At 31.2% G+C, this 14,874-nt stretch overlaps 2 protein-coding genes across 3 annotated transcripts; one reads left to right on the top strand and one right to left on the bottom strand.

Annotated features, from left to right (window-relative positions):
* Positions 1–3,311: 3,311 nt before the first annotated feature.
* Positions 3,312–10,110, top strand: LOC124924005 (bifunctional purine biosynthesis protein PurH-like). 2 transcript variants are annotated; one of them, XM_047464031.1, is made up of 12 exons: positions 3,312–3,466; positions 3,549–3,681; positions 4,130–4,205; positions 4,914–5,010; positions 5,399–5,501; positions 6,135–6,268; positions 6,608–6,785; positions 7,323–7,477; positions 8,498–8,707; positions 9,093–9,440; positions 9,534–9,660; positions 9,779–10,110. In XM_047464031.1, the coding sequence occupies exons 1-12, from the start codon at positions 3,350–3,352 to the stop codon at positions 9,928–9,930; spliced, it is 1,830 nt and encodes a 609-aa protein (XP_047319987.1). In that variant the 5' UTR covers positions 3,312–3,349; the 3' UTR covers positions 9,931–10,110. The 2 variants fall into 2 exon arrangements, with proteins under 2 accessions (XP_047319987.1, XP_047319986.1); XM_047464030.1 differs by having other exon boundaries at positions 7,320–7,477.
* A 165-nt stretch (positions 10,111–10,275) lies between these two features.
* Positions 10,276–13,847, bottom strand: LOC124924007. The gene is made up of 5 exons (XM_047464033.1): positions 13,145–13,847; positions 13,023–13,067; positions 12,651–12,932; positions 12,378–12,571; positions 10,276–10,680 (listed from the first exon to the last, which is right to left on the bottom strand). The coding sequence occupies exons 1-5, from the start codon at positions 13,413–13,415 to the stop codon at positions 10,426–10,428; spliced, it is 1,047 nt and encodes a 348-aa protein (XP_047319989.1). The 5' UTR covers positions 13,416–13,847; the 3' UTR covers positions 10,276–10,425.
* Positions 13,848–14,874: the final 1,027 nt, after the last annotated feature.

Raw genomic sequence — 14,874 nt, 5'->3', positions numbered from 1 at the left:
TATATATATATATATATATATATATATATATATATATGAACATCATAATTAACTTGATTGAAATGATATAATTGATCTTGTTTTTTGTTTTAAGTGTTTGTAAACTTCTATATAGAACAAAGAATTTGGAACTTAATTTTCATGAAATAATATCATTTTTTTTTAATTTTAAGTTTCATTATATGCACTAGTTAATTGATTTTATAATTTATAAGTGTCGTACTCTATTTTGTTTCAAATAAAGAAATTTTACAAACAAATTTAAATAATATCTATAAAAATTACTATATATATATTTATTGAAATATTGCACTAGCTAAATAAATATATTTATTACGTGTTATTCAACAAAAATATGAAACAACATAACAGATTAAAACACACTTTTATTAAGAGTTGCATGATTCACCTAAAATAATCTACAAAGGTAGTTTAAATTTAAATAAATAAATAAATCAATAGAACGTCCTTATTAAAAGTGGAAAATATATTTGTGAGGGATAGTACTATTTTCTTTTTATTTTTAAGCTACAAAAAAAAATCATGTTCAGTTTTAAGATATTTGAAATAATTCATGGCTGTTTTCAAATATATGAGATTAGGAAAAAAGCCCAAATGTTTTGGGCCCTCTACGGAAAGTTGGGCCTTAACTGACTCACTAGTAGCTTGTCATGAATAATCCATCAAAGAAATTATATCAATTTATTTATTTGAATAATTAATATTTATATTTTTAAAAATTTTAAATACAAATTCACCTATTAAATTGTAAAATTAAAATTATTTAGAAACTCATCTTAATAATCTAACTAAACAAAAAGAGTTCATTCTAAGCAATTTGAAGGGTGAACTCGGAATTTTAACTATTTTGTTCACTATTTATTTTTTTAATAAACAAAATTATGATTTATATTCCTAAAATTTTAACTATTTTACTTGCTATTACTTCTTTTAATAATAAAATTTATAATTTATAATTAAAAAGTTTAAATTATAAGATTTAAGGTCATAAATTTTAACTTTCTTACCCTCTCAATTCTTCTAATAATAAAAGTGATGCAATATGAATTGTTTATACATTTATATATTTTAGAAAGTTCATATAATCTTATTTAGTAACTCATTAGATCTATATTTAATTTGAGAGTAACCAATTTTCTTTTGAAATAAAACAAGAATTAAGTAACTTTAGATTAAATTGTTATACAAGTTTTAAATATCTACTTATTCATTTAATTAAGTTGTAAATATCTATACAAATAAAATAATAATCTTTATATATAATGTTCCTTATACATAATTTTGTTTTAATTTCATCCTTACATTTTTTTTAAATTACTCTTTATACATTTATTTTTGTTTAAAATTATTATTTACTACATTTATTTTTAATTAAAATAGTTTGAATTTCTCAAGTAGTACAAAATGAAGAACTTAACTCATAATATATATAATTTTTATTTTATGGTTGAAATTTGAACACTATTGATAACTAATTTTAAATTATTGATCGTTAAAGCTTCTAACTATGTTTTGTTTTTTTAATCTTGATTAGAACTTATTTTGACTAATAAACTAATTTTGTCTTTAAATAAAATTTCATTAATTTTCACTCTTAATTCATTCTCATAGTCATCATTTTTGTATAATTCTTGTATAGCCATCCGACTAGCTGATTCAACCATATACTATATTACGGATTTGTATTACAATATCATATATTATATCTCGTAATGTTTATCATAATATTACATTTAAACTATATAACTATCGTACATCTTTCTCTCCTTCAATATTGATGGAAATGCATCACAACGGTAAACAACAAAATGCGGAATTTATCATTCGTTTGACAACACTTTCCCAAACCGTTTAAACCTGTGAGGAAACTAACAAATAGGTATGCAAATTGCAATCAAAACAGTCCCTAAAATAGTGAGTAACACACAAAGCAAGCACACACACAAACAATACAAAATTTTAGCGTGAAAAACCTCTCAATTGGTAAAAACCACGGGACACTTAGTGCCGCTTAAAATCCACTATCACAGCAATAGAGCAATACAAAAATTTTCTCTAGACAATACTAGAGGCATACAAATTCATAATATCATTGGAAACATGCACATCAATGATATGGAAACAATTAAAGAACAAGAAAAGAAGAATATCACCGAAATAACTGTTACTGTTCCGGCAACGAAACCCCGACCTCCAGACCTCAGAATCCGATCTCCACCGTCCAGAATGTTGGCCTAGAAGTTGTGAAGCTGCTGTCCAAATATTAGGACGATCCAACAGTGCAAACTCTGGCGATCATCAAAACACTAAGACTACTGAAACTTGAAGTTTTTCCCTCTTTTCTTTCTTGATTTTATCTCTCTTTCTCTTGCTCTTATTTCTTGCAAAAGAAGCTTTCTCCCATTTGTATATTGCTCTCAAATAAGTGTATTAAGTGAGGTCCAAGATGGGCCTATTTGCTGGGCTTTTCCTCGTAGACTAAGGAAAACAAAAAAAACCAACAAATATCAATATTTTTATATCATTTAGATAATTTTGAGGCACAACACAAACACACCATATCTAAATATAAAAGAGACGAATTAGTAACAACTTTGTCATTGTCTTAGTCTGTAACATCGTTATCTAAAAATTGAAAATAATAAATGCGTCGTTTGAGAATTGTGTTAGAAATATTATTTCAAGACGGAAGTGTAAGTTTTGCTAATAATTAAATTAAAAAAAAAATGGATATGCCACACATAAGAAAAATGTATGCTCATTTTAAACACAAATTAATGAATTTATAATATTTTAAATACTTTTAGATATTTACGGTTTAAATTTAAACAAAAATAAATAAATATAATAAGAAGTGATTTTAAATAAATAAAAAATAAACCCTAAAATGAACATTTTCATACCCAAAAAAAAATATATATATTTAAAAGAGTGAGTTTAATGTATACAGAGAGTATTATTGTACATATTAGATTACTTAGATTTTACAGATATTTAATTTATAAACCAAATATTGTTACAGCCTTACAGGGAGATTCATTAGAATCGATGACATTTTGTGTTATTGTTAATACCTTTTGTGTAATTGTACAAAAACAGGATTCATATATTTGAAATAACTAATTATATAGCAATAATTGTTAATACATATATTTCAATTTATAAAACTAGTCATATACTTATTTTAGTAGTTAATATATTTTTATTTATTAATATCTTAATGTTAATGTCAATTATATTATTTATTTATAATATTTATTGTGATGTTGATATAACTTGTTTGTTTTTTTTTCTTCATTTTTCTGCGTATTCTTTCTTGTGTTGCCAAATGTTAGCGGCGGCGGCGGCGGCGGCGGCGGTCCCTTCTTCTTCTGGAAGCGCTGTTTCAAAGCTTACTCGCTATCGCCTTCTCAGCGCGGTTCAAACCTATCGGCGCTCCCACCTGGTAATTCTCACTTCAACTAAAACCTAACGGATAAAATTTGTTTTCTTTTGGATTGAATGTTTTTGTCCTGTAATTGGTCCAGTCTCCAACTCCATTGTCTCGGGCTTCACCGTGTTTGGTGTTCTATTCCAGTTATAACAACACCCTTAGAGCTACGATGGATGCTCAAACCATCACAACCCCTGATGCTGACTATCAGGCCTCTCCTTTTAAAGGTAATCCCTTTAATTCCCCTATTCCTTCACTCATATACATAATTCTATTTAAAGTCTGACTTGTCCTTGCTTTGAATTCTCCTGGCTGTTCTCTAATTGAAATGTTCACGAGACAGCTGAATTATGCAGTACAAATAGTCACAATCATGAATGTCGCTTGAAATGATTAAAAGTGGAAGCTAATGCAGATAGTTTGCAACTCTTTCTCCTTTCTGACCGCTTCAAACAAATTTGTGTAGATCACATTGGTTCTTTTTCCACATATATGTTCATGTCTTGCTCTAGGAAATAGCTTTGCATTTGACTTCTTCTTTTTTTTGTTGAATTTCCATTCAAGAAGAGCCAAACCACTAGTGAATTGTCTAATTACAGTTTTTAGTTTGTTTCTATGTCTGACGTAGCTTGCTATTTCGTGTTCTTCACCATGATTTTCTTTTCCTTGTTTCAGGAACTAAGCAAGCATTAATATCACTATCTGACAAGAAAGATTTGTCTTTTCTTGGTAGCTCGCTTCAGGAACTTGGGTAAGCTCACTCGGTATATACTCATTAAAAATTATATTAGACTATAACCAAGCGCAGGAGGTTTTCATGGAGGGGTGCATCGGATCAAGTTAGAAAGCATCGAAGAATGAAACTCAAATGTTTCCTTTCCCTCCACATTTGGGCAAACTTTATTTGCTTGATGTCAAATAGTTATTTGAGAATAATTGAAATTCATGCAAGATTGTAATCTATGGCAATGAAAGATATAATGGCACCTGGAGTTTATAGCTAAAGATCAAATAAGCCCCTAATTCTTAAATCATTGCTCATTGTTTACATGTATAGAAACTACCCGCCTATCATCCAAGTATATACAGATCCCATTTGGAAACATTTTCTATTTTTGTTTTTGTATTTGGATCTAGATACAAGTACTTTTGGAAACTAAACTTAGAAAGAGACAATTTGAAAAAAATATTGGCAGTTACTCATCTAGATCAGGGATCCAGAAACATAAATTATGAGTGTTTCCAAATGGAGCTACTAGTTTGTGTTTCATTGTACCCTGTATTTTCTAACAGAATTACGTAATGATGAGATGCCATTCAGCTCATTGATCTAATACCTACAAGTTGAATGCTCGGATTATTAAGATGAACTGTTGCTGATAACTGAGTTGGTTACTTTTGCCAAGATGTTTCTTGTGTTGAAGTTTGTAATTTATTAATTGATCTTGGTAATTATTAGGTACTCAATTGTTTCAACTGGTGGAACTGCATCTGCTTTAGAAGGTGCTGGCATAACAGTCACCAAGGTTGAGCAGCTTACGTGTTTCCCCGAGATGGTAAGTTGGATTACATTTCACTTAGTTAGTAGTTTATTACCCTCAAGTGGGAAAAAACAAAAAATCATTTATCAAAAAATAAAAAAATATCATTTATTACCCTCAAGTGGTAAATAGTTGGCCTAGTGTTGGATGTTTATGTGATGAATGGATGAGTTCTTTAGTTGTCTTCCTGTTGGCTACTCAGTCTACCACAAGTCCGGGTGGTGTTAAAATATAAAAATATACTTCAGTTATTAGATATTCTCTCACAAAGTGTTTCATTTGTTAAAATATGGTTTCCTACTGTAAGCATATACATGTATTTACATGCTCAAGTTTCTCTACCCTTTCATGCAAATTTTATATACAACCCTGATATAGTTCTAACTGAATATTTTTTTTTCAGCTTGATGGTCGAGTAAAGACCTTGCATCCTAATATACATGGGGGTATTCTTGCTCGGAGGGATCAAAAGCATCACATGGAAGCCTTAAACAAACATGAAATTGGTTAGATCATAAGACTTGACAAGGGGTTTTTCATATTGTGTATGAGGCAATAATTACGTTAATCCTTCTCGGTAGATTTACTATTAGCTTTCTGCTTTAAAAAGCCATTATTACAGTCTTCATTAACCATGTTGTTTGATTCTTTGTAAAGTTGTAGCAGAGAAAAGGTCGATATTTTTTCGTTAATGACCCTTCACATTGTTCCTTAGTTCATTTATTGTTCTCTTAACATGGTAAATAAAATGAAAAGAATAAGAAATCATTATTGTTAAGAGTTGCCTTGGGCACTCTTCCCTCCTAGAAAGTTGTTAGTAAACTACTGCAATACCTTATGTTTTTCAAATTTTTTATGCTACCCGAGTTGCTAAACATATGTTTGCAATACTTGAAACTTGTAGATAGCTTCCTCGTCACTTAGTATAAACAAAAAATAGAAATTTGCACATTATTATAATTCTTGTTGACAAATAGATCCCTTGTGGCTTCCTCTATGAACTACTATACCATATTTAAGTATCCACCTGGTTTCCCATTTGATGAAATGTATTTAAGTGTGCTAATTTCTTCCAGTGTGAACCAATAAACTGCAAGTGCATTCCTCTTGTTTTCATTACTAACAAATTTTTATTTCAGGAACATTTGACATTGTGGTAGTGAACCTTTATCCATTTTATGAGAAAGTTTCATCTGCTGGAGGGGTAACATTTGATGATGGAATTGAAAATATTGACATTGGAGGCCCAGCCATGATCAGAGCTGCTGCAAAGGTTGTTTCTCATCCACTATCAGACATGTTTTCAAGTATCTGAAGCATTCCAATGCATACGTTTGTTCCATTCCGGCTGAATGACACTAACATTTAGGATGCCTTGTAAACTTGATATACCAATGAATATCAATAATGATTGATGAACCTGATTTACTGAACAGTTTTATGAAGAGGATCCAAGTTTTTGCCTGAATTAATAATTTTTTTTATTTTTCTGGTGCCACAGACCTTGACAATTTGAAAATTTTACATCTATAGATTGTAACTGTTTTTTGTTTATTTTCTTTTCTAAAGTTAAATGCGTCTTGACCTTTGAAGATCCCATTTTCCATAACAGAATCACAAGGATGTATTGGTCGTCGTTGATTCACAAGATTATCCTGCCCTAATAGAATATCTGCGAGGACAGAAGGATGACCAGCAGTTCAGAAGGAAGCTTGCTTGGAAGGCTTTTCAACACGTTGCCTCCTATGATAGTGCTGTTTCAGAGTGGCTGTGGAAGCAAACTGTGGGAGGTAAAAATAATGGAACCATGTCGGACATGATTCTTGAGAAAATGACACTAGGAGGCATTTTAATACTATTTAACATTTAAGACATTTAGTGGATCCCACATGTTATTCATATTCTCCTTTTAGAAACTCAAAGATGAAATTGAACACACAATGTCTTTCATTAAACTTTGTGAATGTTAGGAAATAACTCACTTAAGAATTTAGGCAGACTGTACAAAATTTGTTTTAAGATCAATTTACGTTTTAATCCATGTGCATGTAAATGTTTATTAGCTTGATCTTATAGATAAACATAAACCTGATTAATTTTCTATCTGAGTCACCACTCACCAGCAGCCTGGCCCTTGAAATGACCTCCCAAACTGTTGCTGAAATATATATTGAAAAGAGGTCTCATTACATCAATTTTATGTCCCCATTCATGATAAAAATAAATAAATAAACATTGTATGGTTGTCATGCAGTTACTTATTATACCTTCCAGAGAACGAAACACAAATTATAAATTAATTTATTACTTGTTTATTATCATAGAAGATGTGTTCCCTCCAAGCTTGACGGTGCCGTTATCACTTAAAAGTTCACTTCGTTATGGTGAAAATCCTCATCAGAGAGCTGCTTTTTATGGGGATAAAAGTCTCGCTGAAGTCAATGGTGGTGGCATTGCAACCGCTGTACAGCACCATGGAAAGGTAAGAAAGTAGACCATTTAGTTTTTTTTTCTTTTCTTATGTTTCTGACTTGTGCTTGTTCTGTCTTTTTTTTTCTTCTTCTAGAAATTGAATGTTTGGATCCTGATTAATCGACTTTAAGCTCATTTTTTGCTGGTTTACTAGGTAGAATCCATTGTTAAAGCTTTCACGAAAATGATAATGTGAGTGTGTAACTATTATATGATTCCAACTCAAGTATTTTGCAAGTCTGGTTAATGAAACATATATCTCAATGCTAATAAATATAAGCAAGAAACATGCTAGGTATAAAAGCTAAAATGTCTAAGAGTCTTCATCTGATAGTTGACCTCAGAACCATAAAACTGCAAAATAATTCTCTGGAGAAGTCCTTAAAAGTTTGCTTTGTCTGAAGTGATGTGTGAATCACTGTATTGGATCTTCTTCTGAGACCAGGTTTTTTTCCCTAGAAGGGAGACTAGCATCTTAGTTCAAGTCTCTTTACCACTTGAGCTACCCTTGGTTGGTCATTGTTTAGGATCTTTTTAGTGTCCCATCACATGGCAACACCTTTCTCTGGGGTACTTGATTATTGAGTCAAGCTGAGATGTACTCTTTCTTGGCTGAATAGGGCACATGGGGTCTGTAAAGCAGTTAAGGAGCATTATGATTGATCTATGTTTCCTTCAGAATGATATTTTGATAAGCTCTTTCTTATGATTCAGAATGTTTCTTTTACATAAATGGTTTGTAACCTTGTAGTCTCATTGCATTATCAAAGCTCTTATTTACCTATAATTACTTTATCCTCTTGATCTATTAGTTCCATGAAATTTGATTGATTGTGAACCATGATGAAGCCATGATATTGATAGTGGTGAATATTGAGCATATGAAATTTGCAAAAAATAAAATCTGTTTGATACTTCCAGAGGGATTATTTGACCCATATATACAAAGTGCATTATTAATTTGACACTTCCATAATTTTAAGATTGTACTTATTCTTGAAACTTATACTGAAATTTTCCATCCTTGCAGGAAATGTCGTACAATAATTATTTAGATGCAGATGCTGCTTGGAACTGTGTGTGCGAATTTGACAAACCTACTTGTGTAGTTGTGAAGCATACAAACCCATGTGGTGTGGCTTCACGTGATAATATAAAAGAGGCCTATAGATTGGCTGTACAAGCTGATCCAGTCAGTGCTTTTGGTGGTATTGTCGCCTTTAACATTGAAGTTGACGAGGTAAGTCACTTATTTTGCTAGTTTCCTTTTTCCCCCTTTTGATACATAATAACGTGGATCTGTTTTTTGAGAGTCAAGCATCTTTATTCAAAAATAAGAAACAACATTTCTAATACTTTTTTTACATTTTTTATTGGACCAATTACTATTCGAGGCTCGAACTTTGATGTGTTCGTAGAAGTGAACCAATAAAACGAAACAGTGGAAGTTCTAACCTTTTTGATTCTCTCAAAATTTTCAATCTTTGATCTAAGAGGATCTCATGTTTCTTGTTGTCTTATAATTTGTGCGATACAGTGAGATTTTCCTCGTGTAATTTAGTATTTCTTCAGTCATTTCCTGGTATTCCTAACCTGTTGATTTCCTGGGTTCATAAAATTGGAAGGAACTGGCAAAGGAAATAAGAGAATACAGGAGCCCCACGGATGGTGAAACGCGGATGTTTTATGAGATTGTGGTGGCACCCAAGTATTCCGAGAAAGGACTCGAGGTCCTTCGGGGAAAATCCAAGACACTGAGAATCCTTGAGGCGAAGAAAAATGAGAAAGGGAAGCTTTCTCTCAGACAAGTAGGCGGGGGCTGGTTAGCACAGGATTCAGATGATCTGACACCCGATAGTATCCAATTTAAATCAGTATCTGAGAAATCTCCCACTGAAGACGAGCTCTCCGATGCAAAATTTGCATGGTTGTGTGTCAAGCATGTAAAGAGCAATGCCATTGTGATTGCAAAGGTTAGTGGATCTCGACTTGACAACTTAGAGCTTGTTTGATGAAAAAGTAGTAAGACATCCTTTGTATATCGGTTGTTGTTATTGTTTGGGCAGGATAACCGGATGTTAGGTATGGGAAGTGGGCAGCCAAACCGTGTGGAAAGTTTGAGGATAGCGTTACGAAAAGCAGGAGAAGATGCTAAAGGCGCTGCTCTGGCTAGTGATGCCTTCTTTCCATTTGGTAACAATTCTGATTTCTCAGATAAAAATAAACAAAATTAACTATCTGTTGTCTCTATTCTATGAAAAGTTGATTTTGAACTTGATCATCAAAATGATGATTTGTGGCCTGCTTGCAGCATGGAATGATGCGGTTGAGGAAGCATGCGAAAACGGGATATCTGTGATCGCAGAGCCTGGAGGAAGTATAAGAGATGTAGATGCGATAGATTGTTGCAACAAGTATGGAGTCTCACTTCTTTTCACCAATGTTAGGCACTTTAGGCATTGATTGATCAGTTTTGTCAGTCTAAGATCTTTGAATTTGCTGTATAACTTATTAAACAAAATGTGGTTTTGTTGATAATAATTGCAACTTCAAACCTGGGAAACAGTTAAGTTGGTCATGATATTTTTGGAGGATGAATTGTAAGAAATTCACAATAAATGTTAAGAGTTAATTTGTCAGTTATCTATTGGTTTATTACATAGCTACTAATATACTAGTAGGAATTTAGGATACCCCAGGCTGTTAAAATATGGATATTATCTCGATAAACCAAATGTCTCGTGTTCGTGATTAAAGGGATCATGATTGTGAGTGTTATTTTATCCACACTCCGGGATTAAACCCATGTCACAAAAATAATAATTTAATATATAAAGCAGGATTACACGTCATTGTGGTGGGTGAACAAAACAAATAAATATTGATAGATTCAAATTTGAATGAACATAAATAGGTATAGAGAATATTTATATAGAGAGAGTTTATGAAGAAGACCTGCTATGAATATGGAGGATGAACAGAAGCATTGTTCTTTCTTGGATCTCTTTCTCTTTCTCCTGTATGATGATGTTGTTGTTGATGTCTCGTTATCATTGTCCAAAGGCTGCAGCCCCTGAAAGAAAAGCACTCACCAACTTGCTTTCCCACTTTCTTCTTTTTCTCATCACCTTTTTGCTTCTTCTCCTTTTCATCATTCTCTCTGCTTCTTTTTGTCTCTTCATTATTATCCTCTCTTGTTTCTTTCACCTCCAACTGCCAAAACCATAACCAAAATCCATCCACTCTTTTTTAATCAATTATTATAATATCTGTCACTCTTTGATCTGAAAGTGACCTATTCACACATTAATAATGTTAATCTTCATATCTGTTAAGCCTAAAGTGACTGGTCAAAAAAAAAACATTTGAATATTTAATTTTTAAAAGTATGATTTATTTGATATTTTGTTAATGATTTGATTCTCACACTTCCAAATTATTATCTTGAGCTAAAACATTGAAGAAGAGCTAATCCATACATTGAAGAAGAGCTAATCCATCCATTAATGAAGCTAGGGCCACCTTGTCCTAATTTTCCTAGTTGAAAAGACAATTTGGCACATTTCAAAAGATTAGAGGGCCCAGTTTTTTTTTTCTTTCTAATTTAGTTAAGCCTGTCCTTTTTTTTTTCTTTTAAAAGAATATTTTGATTTATGAGAGAAAATAAAACAATAAGTATTTTGAGGATAAGACTTTGTTTGAGTGTTATTCAAAATTTAAAACTCATGATTCTCATCCACTATTCCATATTATGAAAATCTGGATCTGATAACCAGGACCATTCATATATGACCACACATAATATATATTCTCTTCCCCACTATCCCAAATCCAAAAACATCAAACCCTTATGTTTAAATCTAATTAATGAAATATATAGAAATCAAGGGGAAAAGGATGCAATCTTAAGGTAGATTTTTATAATATTAATTAAAATATCAAAAATAAAAAATATTTTAGTTATTTAATTTAAATAATTCACTTTCTCATTAATTAAATAATTTGATTTTTACCTAAGCCCATAGTCTTGAAGGGTGAATTGAAATCAATCAATCATCATGGGGGACCAAATTTCCATCCACATATAAATAGAAATCCATGGGTTTGAATTTTCTATAATCTATCACTAAAAAATACAAGATATTACTTAATTCTTACAAAAACAATATATCTTTGTTTAGTAAATTTGATATAGTTTAATGTTTACACTGAATTAAAACAAATTTAAATAAAGACTAACATATCGTTTGACTCTAACAAAAATATATATGTTTTTTAGGAATGAATTTATATCATAATTTCCTTACAATTTTATTGAATTTTAATAAAATTAACATACTCCTACTGTAATTTCCTTACAATTTTTATTTAAAGTGGTTTTAATAAATAAAAAATGTAATATCTTAAACACTTTAACTACAAGTAAAGTATTTTTAATAAACCATTAAACTATAAAATAGAAGTAAGTAGTAAAAAAACATGTTAACTTTTGAGAAAAAAAATGTTAACAAGTGGGCCGTGTCAGGCTGTCTGAAAGATCAAATAAAAGCAAATTGTATCATAAATATGCATGCATATAATATTTATATTTTTGAATTCAAAATTGATCCAACACTTGGATAGTCTGACATAAAAATTTGGATTAAATAAAATAATAATTTAAAATAAAATAATTTGATAAAATACTTAATGGGGTCAAGCAAATGTTAATAAAACAATCCCTTAAATTTAGAATAAAAATAATTTTATTTTATACTATTTTAAATATTTTAGGTAAGGAACAAAATTATTATTAAATTAAATAACAGAATATGGATTAGCCTTATAATACTAATAAGGATATTAAAGATTATACTACTAAAAACACAACTGAATTGATTAAATAAATTATGTTGAATTAAAGATTGTACCTTTTCCTCAGACATGGATCTTGTTATGGAAGAGACAGGAGACTCTTCTTCAACTTGAAGCTTCACTGGTCTATCTTTAATGGAAGGAGTAGAATTAGCTGGAACAGGACTACAATTACTACTACTGTAACTGATCAAATGTGATTCAGCGCACTGAGTTCCAACGTCTTTGGGGTCTGCTTCTGTGATCTTCTCTGCAAATCATTCAAATTCGATTAGAGGATTAAATGAATATGATCGACGGTTTAATGATAATTACAAATGGAATGGAACCTTGAACAGGGAAGAGAAGTTCATGATCTTTAGTCTTATCAATGTTATTGTTTTGATAGTAGGCTTGTTTTGAGTAAACAAGAGGAGCAGACATGGTGATCCTTCCTCTTAAATGGCGAAACGATGCGTTTCCTAGCGTTTTAGCAGACAAACACTCCATAGGTACCTCTCCAGAGAACGGATTACATATATACTTTTCAGCTTCGTTCCATTTCGAATTCAGAGTTAATCCTGATTCTGGAGATTGCAATTCCCAGCAGTTGGATGATCTTGCCTGCAATGCTGCAACAAACAAACAAACAGACTAACAAACTAAGTAACTAACTAACTAATCCGATGTGAGAAGAAACCGCCATGATTGACAATTAATACCTCTAAGAGCAGTGGTGAAGGAATACGTTGATGGATCAATTTCCTCTGTAAGACGTGATGAAATTTGAATAAGACAGAGGATCGGAGAAGAAATACAGAAATATAGATGTATGTATGAGTACCTGTTAAGTAGTTGTAGGCGGGAGAAGAAGCAGTAGTCGAGGAGACGGTTAAGTTGGATCTGAAAGATCTGGCGGCATCGACTTCTCTAATGGTTCTGATATAGGAGGCGGAGAATCTTCTAGAGCCAGTGTTGTCGCGGCTGACGAGTCGTGACTTGAGTCCCCATTCTTTCAAGTTGAAGTTATCATCATCGTGATTGATCTGATCTCTTTTTGTTGGACTCACAGGAGCTTTTCTAATTGTAGTTGTAGTAGTTGAAGAAGAAGACATTGTAGTTTTACTTCTTTGAATTCTTCGAATTCTCCTAATTAGATGCTAGTAAGTAGTAGACTCTGCTATTTTAGGATTTTGCATATGCACTAATATTTATGCCAATTTCAATATCATAATTAGTCTCATATGTCAACATCAAATACATATCTATCTATATAGATTTTTACCATTCGAAAACCTGTAAAAAAAGAAAATAGAATTCTACTTGTTTGAATTCGGATCTTCAAACTCGAGCTAGGATTTGTTTTGAGTCAGAAATGGAAGTGCGCAATAGTGAGAAACAGTAAAAGGAGAGGAGGAATGGTGTCAGATGCATTCAAATTGATGAAAACGGACACAAATGTTCGGCCATTTACAGTGCGGGCAGTATAGGGAGAGTGACAGAGGACGATGAACACAGCACCACATCTCGAGATCGATGAATAGATAGATAGATTAGAAGAGAGAGAAAGAGAGTGTACATGTGAATGTCGCGGTCATGATCGTCACAAATCATCTCGTAGGAGGGTCCCATACCTTAAGCTATCTATCATGCCTGTCACTTTCTTCGGTAGCATTTGACAGAGAGACTGTAGGTGAAAGGGACCGGCGGAATCTCTCCCTCCTTTCGCCATTTCCGTTCCTTTAGGGTTTTACAGCTTCTTTCAGGTCTTTGTTTATCAACTGCTTTCGTTTTCTTTTCTTTTTTTGTTTTTACAAAATTAAATTAAATCAACCGTTGGTTTTAATTTCTGAATTACCGCCAAAATTTGTTTAAATCAGTCCCTAAATTTACAAGAGATGTAGAATAAGCCAAATTTTATAAGATGACATGATTACCCCACCTATCAAATCATAAATAACAACAATTTCTATTTTTTTATTATTAAAGTACTACTAATAATTCATGTAATCGTTTACTAGAAGTTTGTTCTTGTTCGATTATTTGAAATGATTTTTTTGGAGTTTTTTCTAAAAAAAGATTGGTTATTTGGACTTTTAATTATTGAATTATACAATGTTTTTTATTTAAATTTTATAAAAATAAAATAAAATTATTTTAATATTTTAATTAATAAAATAATAATCAATAATTAGAACAATAGTAATGTAGTAAAAGTGAGAATTTATAAAATGATGAATAAAATTTCAAAATATAAAATCACATCAAACTAGCTCTAAAATTACTTAGCTCATTCTTAGGAAATAAGCAAAGGAGTTATATTTTTCTTACAAATTTATCAATTAATTAAATCTAAATAAATAATAATAAACCATTTCATTGTCTTCTTCTTTCTCTATTTTTCTTTATAATATCATATTCTTCCTATTATTATTTTTTTTTGTCCATCATAATTTGTATTAATCAAGAATAAAATGTTAACATTCCTAATAATCAGCAATATAAAACATTCAGATTAATTACAAAAGTACATTCAAATTATCGTTAACAAAATTCAAACCGACGAGATTGCTG

This window comes from Impatiens glandulifera, chromosome 2, assembly GCF_907164915.1.
Source record: "Impatiens glandulifera chromosome 2, dImpGla2.1, whole genome shotgun sequence".
In the NCBI taxonomy this organism is placed as follows: domain Eukaryota; kingdom Viridiplantae; phylum Streptophyta; class Magnoliopsida; order Ericales; family Balsaminaceae; genus Impatiens; species Impatiens glandulifera.
The sequence above is the reverse complement of the archived record's forward strand: the minus strand, read 5'-3'. Positions and strand labels throughout refer to the sequence as shown.

Excerpts from the sequence above, each read along its gene's own strand:
- LOC124924005 (XM_047464030.1), top strand. The coding sequence starts at position 3,350 with ATGTTAGCGGCGGCGGCGGCGGCGGCGGCGGTCCCTTCTTCTTCTGGA. Across the intron at positions 4,206-4,913 it reads AGCTCGCTTCAGGAACTTGG|GTACTCAATTGTTTCAACTG; the intron begins GTAAGCTCACTC and ends GGTAATTATTAG. Across the intron at positions 9,441-9,533 it reads ATGCCATTGTGATTGCAAAG|GATAACCGGATGTTAGGTAT; the intron begins GTTAGTGGATCT and ends TTGTTTGGGCAG.
- LOC124924007 (XM_047464033.1), bottom strand. The coding sequence starts at position 13,415 with ATGTCTTCTTCTTCAACTACTACAACTACAATTAGAAAAGCTCCTGTG. Across the intron at positions 12,572-12,650 it reads ACTTCTCTTCCCTGTTCAAG|AGAAGATCACAGAAGCAGAC; the intron begins GTTCCATTCCAT and ends AATGATTTGCAG. Across the intron at positions 10,681-12,377 it reads GATCCATGTCTGAGGAAAAG|TTGGAGGTGAAAGAAACAAG; the intron begins GTACAATCTTTA and ends TGGTTTTGGCAG.